This window comes from Megalopta genalis, chromosome 2 (assembly GCF_051020955.1).
Source record: "Megalopta genalis isolate 19385.01 chromosome 2, iyMegGena1_principal, whole genome shotgun sequence".
NCBI lineage: Eukaryota > Metazoa > Arthropoda > Insecta > Hymenoptera > Halictidae > Megalopta > Megalopta genalis.
Window position 1 is genome coordinate 28,491,711 of NC_135014.1, and position 9,834 is coordinate 28,501,544.

At 44.3% G+C, this 9,834-nt stretch overlaps 1 protein-coding gene across 2 annotated transcripts; it reads right to left on the reverse strand.

Moving 5' to 3' along the window:
- Positions 1-2,443: 2,443 nt before the first annotated feature.
- Positions 2,444-5,490, reverse strand: Grx5 (Glutaredoxin 5). 2 transcript variants are annotated; one of them, XM_033486512.2, is made up of 4 exons: positions 5,281-5,490; positions 4,249-4,390; positions 3,871-4,049; positions 2,444-3,736 (listed from the first exon to the last, which is right to left on the reverse strand). In XM_033486512.2, the coding sequence occupies exons 1-3, from the start codon at positions 5,353-5,355 to the stop codon at positions 3,892-3,894; spliced, it is 375 nt and encodes a 124-aa protein (XP_033342403.2). In that variant the 5' UTR covers positions 5,356-5,490; the 3' UTR covers positions 2,444-3,736; positions 3,871-3,891. The 2 variants fall into 2 exon arrangements, with proteins under 2 accessions (XP_033342403.2, XP_033342402.2); XM_033486511.2 differs by lacking the exon at positions 2,444-3,736 and having other exon boundaries at positions 3,789-4,049.
- Positions 5,491-9,834: the final 4,344 nt, after the last annotated feature.

A 9,834-nucleotide genomic window follows, 5' to 3' on the forward strand; every position in this document is an offset into this window, starting at 1 on the left:
GCCTATCGGGCGCTCGACGCGGTTTTGTTCTCTGACACGGAGGGCGCCCATGGGCGCCCACAAAATGTTATCGATATTTATTCCGATTGATCTTATCTCGGTTAGACGAGAAAAACAGTTTTACGTTAATATTAAACTTGTAACGTTTACAGTAATTCGGTTCAGAGAAATAAAGAATATTGTTTTAACGTAGCGAAATTCGATTTTTCGATCATTGAAATATGTTTTCACAAAAATGCATCCCTATACAAAAGCTCGCCGTTCTCGGCGTACAGTAATGTCTCTCTAACTGACGCTCAGATTGTTTACAAAAATGGACAATTTGGGAAAAGGAGATACGATTGAATAATTGTATCTTAATGAGACTTGTTATTACTTTTCATATATATTAAATTTTATATATAATATTACTTAATAAGATTATCTTAATAATAAAGCCTCGCGATTCGTTTTTATAGTTACGAATTGTCAAGAACTACAGAAACGAGCTGCGAGGCTCGAATAATCGTATCTCCTTTTCCCAAACTGTCCATTTTCGTGGAGCGTCAATTGGAGAGTCAATTGCAGCGCCAATCAGGGAATACAATCGACGCTCCTAAAATTTGAACAATTTCGGAGGAAGAAATACGATTGTTCGAGGCTTGCAGCTCATTTGTATAGTTACGAATTGTGAACAATTATAAAAACGAGGCGCAAGGCTCGAATAATCGTATCTCCTGTTCCCCAAATTGTCCATTTTTCTGCACAATCTGAGCGTCAGTTAAGGAGACATTACTGTACATCGCAACTGAATTTCTGCCGTATGGTGCGACCGACGCGTTTCAAAGTATGCCGTAAATCAAGGGGTTAACGTTGACGTCGCCGTTGACGTTGCCGGTCGGCCGAAAGAACGCGATCGTCTCCGGGCCGCGGACACGCGGGGATAAAAGAGCATCGGGGGAAAGTGGTGGCGAAACGCGTAGAATCGAGCCGGGGGGGATGAGAAAAAAAAAGAATGCGCGGCTCGCCTAACGAGGGGCACGTCGTCGTCGACGACGACGACGACGATGCTACTTCTCGACGGCCCGGTTACCGTGCCGCGCGACGAACCATTGGTATTCGCGGCACGGCCCGACATCGTGTTAACCTCAGTTTTTCCGCGGAGATAGGTTGCACGCGCGCGCGCGCGCGACCAGACCGTAGGACTCGGTCTCGTCATTTGGTATGCCATTAATTAATTTGGTGCTCGAGAGCCAGCCAGACGCGGCTCGCAATTAGTGTCGGGGAATCAAAATGGCACGTGTGCGAGCCAGATGCTCCCGCAAATAGCGCCGCCGACCTGGAATTGCGGGGACTGCTCGCTCTCCACCGTAAGATCTCGCGCGTTTATCTCCCGCGATCGATCCTCCCGCGCCCTTTGTCTTCCTTTCGAAAACGAATCGCGGGTGGCTACTTCGCGGGAACTAAACAGAACGCGCGGGGGAGGGTGAATAGGAAACGGGTTGCAAGTCGGCGGGCACGCACGCGATCTAGCGATTTGCAGGTTCGCGTTCAAGGACGCGCGGCGACGCGCAACGCGACGGTAAAAATGGAATTGTAAAATGCGCGATCGCGAAGGAAGGGTCGCGGGCACGTCGAAGGGTTGTTCGAGCGGCAAAAGGTTCCTTCGAAATCGGAGATCGCTGGTCGCTTTTATCAGCTTCGACTCTGTCTTAACCCGTTGCCATACTTCGACGTGTCTGACACGTGATCGTGATTTCTCGGTAGAACCTGTTCAATGTGAATATTATTCCGTTCTCTTTTAAGTCGAAATCAAATTCTGTTCTCTTGTCGTCGATATTTCAAGCGTTCAACTGATCGCAGGTATATGATACAGTAATGTCTCCCTAACTGACGCTTAGATTGTCCACAAAAATGTACAATTTGGAAGGAGGAGACACGATTATCGGAGCCTTGCGCCTCGTTTTTATAGTTGTTGAGAATCGGTAATTATAAAAACGAGGCGCAACACTCGAATTAATCGTATCTCCTCCTTCCAATTCGTCCAATTCTGTGGACAATCTGTGCGTCAATTAGAGAGACATTACTGTAGATATGAATTGGCTTCTTCCTTTTTAAGGATTTTTTCAATCGGAAAGCTTCTAATCGTTGCGACTACGAAGAAAATGGTACGGCAAGGGGTTAACGTCGTTTCAGCTTCGTTTTGTCGGTGAATCGAGGAATTAACAGGCGTCGAGAAGGTAAGATACAATGTCTCTCTAATTGACGCTCAGATTGTCCAAAAAGATGGACAATTTGGGAAGAATAGATACGATTATTCGATTCGTTTTTATAGTTACGAATTGTCAAGGGTCGAATAATCGTGTCTCCTCTTCCTAAATCGTCCATTTTTCTGCAGAATCTGAGCGTCAGTAAGAGAGACAATACTATAATTCTCGTTTCTACTAAATGAGCGTGAACTCGATTCCAATAAAATCGCTATGTATTTCAATGTTCAGATAATCTGCTTATTCGATTGCGACTGAACGACTTCGATCGCCCTGCAAAAAGACTATGAATACTTTCACCGCCGCACCCCGAACACACCGTGAACCGCGTTATCCGGCACGTTCGTCCCCTATCGCCGCTGCGCCGCTTGTTCACCCCCTGCCGGCAGTAAACGCTCGTTCTCGCGGCCATAAATTGAAAGTCGGCCGGTTGTAACCGGAGGGGCCAAGAACTCCGTGAACGCAATGCGGAAGAACACGATGCACGTTATATTACTCACGCATGCACATGCAACGCAGACCTCCGTGACGTGACGTGACCCGCACGGCCTTGAACCAATTTTTCCACCCACCGGCCTCCGCATTTTCCCTCCGCGATTCGCGGCTCGCGACAAACCGGAAACCGGTAGTAAATCCTCCGCGTAGCGCCGCCGGATAATGTTATAGCTCGCCGACACCCTCTGTGTCCAGTCGCCGAGGTGCGCCGGCAACTCGGTCGATTTTTCATCCGGCCGTGAAATCTAATCACCCCTGCTGCTCCGGCCCGACAGGGGAAAAGGCGATATTAAACCGGTTGATGTTAACTCCGCGACGACCTACGCGCGGTTTAATGTCCTGCCGAGACATTGTAACGTGGCCCAGGTGCGTTAATCGCGTTCGTTTAACCCTTTGCACTCGAGCGGTGACGCTGAAGCACCGGAAAGAAATTGTTGCGTCGCGTTCTAAGATAATTTTTATACCGTCGAAGTATAGATTTAAAAAATTGTTAAAAGTGTAACCGCTGTTCGAGTCACGAGACTCGATTCCGTACGCATAACACGCTCTTTGTCGTATAAAATGGAAATACTATAAGTCAGAAAAGTTGTTTTAGATTTACAGCTCGAATGACTTCGAGTGCGAAGGGTTAATTAACGCCTGAGTTAGGTCTGTTAAAATCACCTAGGGCCACTTAGGTAATTAAGGGTTGATGAACCAGCCTCCCTGGGCCGGGTTTGTTATTAGACGTTCCTACGTTCTATGGGATTTTCGACGGTGCAAGAGCACGCGGTACGGTTTCCTCGAATAAAGTTGGCCAAATTGACGGTAGCCGGTAGCAGAAAAGTGTTACAAATTGTATTTTCATAGACAGCTGTTCGTGGCGTCGAGATCGTAGCGCAATCGATCTACGGTCATGCGCACTACCAAAGCAGTTGCATTGCCAAAAGTTGTCAGTCCTTTCCGAGCCGTTGCACACGACGAGTTCCCGACGCGCTGTGGCTCTATATTGTACTCTTGAAACAGAAAAGCAAAAAGATGCGAGGAGCTTCCAACGAATCGTCCGAAGAATTTCAAGTACGATTTATTGTAACAAAACCATAGAAGCAACCATAAATAGACGATTTATTTACAGGAATTATAAACATACTAGTTTCTCAAAGGAACGTGTTTAGATTTTAAGGAGGGCGCTTGTGATGCCGGCCTTTTTCAGCTCCACCAGCAAATCGCCGTTCGAATGCATTTCCATTAGTATATCGCAACCTCCGACGAACTCGCCGTTTATGAACACTTGTGGTATCGTGGGCCAGTTCGAATATTCCTTGACGCCTGTGCACAGATGGAAGTCTCGATAGAATGAAAAAGTTTTATTTTTTTATTTATATTATTATTATATTATTATTATATTATATAATATATATATTATATATTATATAATAATATTATATTATTATAATATTATTATGTTATTATATATTTTTTATTATATTTTTTTTATTTAAAATACGGGATCACTGTATTTTTTTACCTTGCCGAAGATCATCGTCCTTGAGGACATCGTGCGCATCGTATTTGACGTCGTGTATCCTCAATATCTGAACAACCGCGTTGCTGAAGCCACATCTGGGCTCCTCCGGAACCCCTTTCATGAATACGACCACTTTGTTTTGCTGCGAACAGAGAAAACGTTGATGAAGAATTCTCGAGAAAATATTCCGAGGCTACAGAAATATTCGGGAGATTTTTCCGCATCCGTGTCGTACACGAAAACGTTTATTTATTATCGAACAAACAACGCGTTGCAGTTGCCATACGGCACAACGAGAATCAAGGGTAGCGCCATTTGTGTCAAGTGGCGCCTCTCGCGGCGACTTCGAGAAGCTCCGTTCAGGGTCCGTACAACGACAATTAGTAAAACGGCAAAACGCTGAAACTGCTGGCCAAATATTACAGTCGAAACTGACGATATAAATTACACCCGCGACACCAGCGCCTCTTACGGCGAAATCTCGAAGCTCGGAGATTCGTACGCTGATTAGGCTAGTAGCAAAACTCTGTAAGTGGTTATTATTTTTAATTATCGATACGCACTCGATTGTGGCTGGCATTTTGTGCGTTTTGCCATTGGACTTAATTTCGCAGCCGTTGATCGGCGAGTTATTTAGGTTTCCGTATCCTCTCGGAATATCATCAGTTCCCTGATAAAAAGGATTCAAATACGGTAGAATAATCGCGCTACAGATCTATCGTGTTCTCTATTATTACTTCGATGAAAGTACAACGAATTTGTTCTAAAAAAACAATCGTTAATTCTATGATTTAATTTCAAATCCTTCCGCAACGAACCATGTAAACACCGCACTATCTAAATGGCTCCGCTTAGAATTTCAACAGAGACATTAACGTACCAAGATCGATCAAAACCGTACAGAGCATGCCGAAAGCCGACTACGCCAAAGAATTCGATACAAACAGCATCGCGAAACTTAAAATAGACGATGTCTAACGATATTACGCTAAATTTAAGTCATATTATTCGTAGAACGATAAACCGACGTACCTTAACGAGGTTACCAATCCGATCCAGTTTCGTGGCGAAATTCCTGATTCCATTGTAAAATCTGAATGGAATCATCTCTCTGGAAGCGTTGTATCCGCAATTAACGAACGAAACTTCGATTCTTCGACGAGAAAATACACTGCGTGCGGGAGAGGTTATCCGATCAACGCGCTGATCGTGGCAGACTGTGCGAATGCTTTAGCCATCTAACAGTCGCGTGATCATTGAACATTTTTTCTCTCGAAGCGTCCACAACCTACCGTCGTTAAGCACAAATTTCGCGTTATCGGCGGCGCACCGGCCCGCGGAAAGGAAGGGACCGATCAATTTCTCGTTCACGCGAGTCGCCACCAGGTGGCCATAGTGGTTCCGTCTGCGCAGCAAGCGTAGTGATTAACCGCAGATACGCCACCTGGAGTTCGATGGCTAAACGTAAGTGCTTCCTAGGGACGAGCAGTTCTCCACGAGATTGATACATCGCAATTTAAGAGAGAGAGACGCCTTTTAGAGATTTACCCCGAATTTGGTCGCGTAGAACAACGCGGCGATTACGTATAGTCGAATAAAGTTCGTTATCGTTGCAAGAGAAAATCTCCGTCGCCGCTCATCGATCCTCACGAGTTACGAAAATATAATTCCCCGGAAAATTTTAATTTGCCCACGTACATATCCGAACGACGATGCCGAAAATAACCGAGTGCCTCGACAGAGGGGAACGAATGGTATATCAAACTACGTCTGCTAATGATCTCGTAATTCGTGTCACACATTATCCTAATCGTTTTCATTCCGTTTACGCCCCCGAGCATTTCCAGGAATAATTTCCACGAAAAGTCTATCGATCTGAATTCGACGCTTCCATGCCCGACGAGAGCTGCTCGAAGAAGCATCGCTCTAAAATGTTCCTTGCCCCCATCGGGGCAAGTTGCACCGTTTAATTTCAATTCTGTATCGAAACGTTAAACACACGCGTCTTACGTAAGTGTTACACATCGCGGTTACGTAATATGTTATTATTTTGACTTTTATCAAATCATCCTTGCGCAAACCGCTTCAAGTACGTTATATATATATATATATATATATAATAGCTATATATATATATATATATGATATAATTACTATAATATATTATAATATAATTATATATAATTATATCATATATATAATATAATAGCTATATATATATGAAATGCTTAAGATCGGGTTCCGAATTCTTTTGTGAATGAGAATGAAACGTACATATATATATAAAAGAATTCGGAACCCGCGTCGCGATCTTAAGGCGAATCCGTATTATGGTAAAATAATGTTTAACGCAGGCGACGGCTATGAAATAATTCAGCGAAACAATATTTCTTCAGACTTGCATACTTCAAATTCGATCTACCCGTATTAACGTTCGTGGCCTACTTACCACGGGTAGGCTACCGTGTAACATAAGTCTCGAGTATGATACTTTTCAGATAAACTACGAATGTGTTCGCTTAAACGCTTCGTCGGTGAAACAGGATAATAACTGTGGCTGTTCGTTGCTTCGTTTTGGCTCGCAAATTCGCGTGCACATTAAAAGGTGGTTTCTTCTCGAATCGATGAATTCTCGGAAGACACAAAACGCGCGTCTTTCCAAAAAACTTCTCCGCGTCGATTTATCTTATTACGCAGCACGATTACGCGAATATCCAGAAATACTATGAATTTATCTTATCGGCCTCGATACCGATATCGGTCCGACAGAAATCACGCCGAAAAATATGTTACAGGGACCGACCGACGTTCAACTATTTCGCGACTAGCTCTCCGAAATAACGTTCCTCGAGATATATTCATTTTGCGAAACTTGTTCGTAAAACATTTCGTAAACGTTACGTTCCAACCGAGTCGAATTTACTATTCAATTCTCTGATATTTTACATTAGGATCTTCGATCGCGTTCTAGAGACCCTAACAAATAGGTTAGCTCTAGGTCCGAGTTAATTGTTGTTTGCGCCGTGCAGCGTTAGCGTCGTGTCCCGGTCTCTCGCATCCAATTCGCTCGGGGTTCATAACCGTGCCGAGACGCTTCTTCTCCGGTTCTTAAATACTGAATGACGCATGCACGAAGGTTTTTCCGGCCGGAATATACACCCGGCTGTTTAGTCTGGCCGCGAGCGCATTTTTCCCCATGACGTAACGGTGAAAAATTGTTACGGGGAAACCTCGTTAACCGATGCCGCACGTCCGCAGCACGTGGATGTCCTTTCCGAAGCCGTGACGTCACGGCGAAATCATGGTCACAGGCGGCGATCACCATGGAAACTCGCTCCTACTCGCGAACCTACGCGAGAACGCCCACGAGATTTTAAAGTTCGTCCGGTGTACGCGTCGCGGCGCACAGCTTCACGGACCAAGTCCTTGCGATAGGTCACGGATGAATGCCACGAAAATAGCAACAGGTTAAATGTTGAGAAAAAAATTGCGTATTTCGACCGATCCGCTTTCGCCTGAAATTCACGTCCGAGCGTCACACGCTCCGCGTTCCATCGTTCCGCGACGTCTTTTCTCAACACGGTAAACGTAAACGTATTGGGTTGGCAATATAGTATAGTAATATAGTATAGTAATATAGTATATTAGTAATATAGTATAGTAATATAGTATAGTAATATAGTATAGTAATATAGTAGAGTAATATAGTATATTAGTAATATAGTATAGTAATATAGTATAGTAACATAGTATAGTAATATAGTATAGTAATATAGTATAGTAATATATATATATATATAGTATATATAATATAGTATAGTATAGTATAGTAATTGCCGATTTGTTCAATGAAATAAAAAATTTTTTTTTACTTGGAACGAAGTTTAATCTGTAATGTATTTTCCATTTTGTTCGATGACCTTTTGCCATCTCTCCGACAACTTGAAAATTCCATGCTCGTAAAAAGTCTGATCCTTTTCGGCCAAAAACTGAGTTAAGTGAGATTTTACAGCGTCATCGTCGTTAAAAGTTTTACCACGAAGGGAGTCGTCCAGGGGTCGAAATAAGTGGTAATCCGATGGCGCGAGATCAGGGCTATACGGTGGGTGTAACATTAATTCCCAACCTATATCCATCAATTTTTGCCGAGTGGACAAAGACGCGTGCGGCCTAGCATTGTCCTGCTGGAAAATGACACCTTTACGATCGACCAATTCTGGTCGCTTTTCCTTGACCGCTGCATTCAATTTGTCCAGTTGCTAACATTCACGGATAATAAAAAATAACATAATAATAATAATAATAATTTTATAATATAACATTTACGGATATCATAAAAATGGGAGTGAGAGACATCTATAACTGAAATCGGCAATTACTTAGTCGCCAACCCAATAGAATCTCTGGATTTAGATCAAAAAAATTCTGGACAAATTTTTGTCGCGACCAACGAACGGCGAAAGACGGCCTCCCGACGGGCCGTGTAAATCTTTCGCCGTTACGTAAGGCTCGCCAAGGCTCGCTTCTTTATTGTCCACGAGTTACACGGTTGCGTTATAAGATTACATGATGCAATCAAGTTCAAAGAAATAATGTTCCTCGCACATTTCCCCCACCACCGCGTCGGTATCGCGTGTGACGTCTCTACAATGTAGAATAAACAACTCAGCTAAAAATGACATAGCACTGGAATTCCAACGAATATACAGATTCGCGGCGAGCAAATCGCCGCGGCGTCGTATATGCGCCGAAACAACTGGAACGCCGCCTTTTTTCAAGGACAACCACGGATGCGTATACGTACAGGGTGTCCGAAAAATGTCTCGCAAACCGGAAATGAGAAGTTTCTCGGATCATTTGAAGTAACTTTCCCCTCGGCGAAAATGCAACCGGTGGCTTCATTTGCGAATTATTAACAAAAGAACACTGACCAATGAGAGGCGAGCTCGCCTAGCGCTTGGCGGCCGAGCCAATGAGCGCACGAAGCTCACAGTTCCGCTCATTGGCTCGGCCGCCTTGCGCCAGCATATCTCGCCTCTCATTGGTCACTCATTTTCGTTAATAACTCGTAAACAAAGCCGCGGATTGCGTTTTCGCCAAGGACAAACTTACTTCAAATTACCTCAGGAACCTCTTGAGATCATTCGAAGCAACTCTTTCCTTTGCAAAAACTTTCTGCGAGGCACCGTTCACGAGTTATTCGCGAAAAACGCTGACCAATGAGAGATCGCTGACGTCCCGCCCTCGCGACCACTGCCGCTGCGTCACCTGTCCGGCGCGACGCGGCACTGGCCGCAAGGGCGAGGCGCCGGTCGCAGTCGTTCTCCGATTGGTCAGTGTTTTTCGTTGATAACTCGTAAACGGAGCGGCGGATTGCATTTTCGCCAAGGACAAACTTACTTCAAATTACCTAAGGAACCTCCGATTCTCGGATTGCGAAACATTTTTAGGACACCCTATATATACAAACATACATTACGCGGATCCCAGAATCGGACTAAAAATGATATTTTCGAGTAACGATAATGGACCGTTTGTGGTACGCGTGCTGGAATGACTGCACGGTCGGCGAGATAATGCAACGAA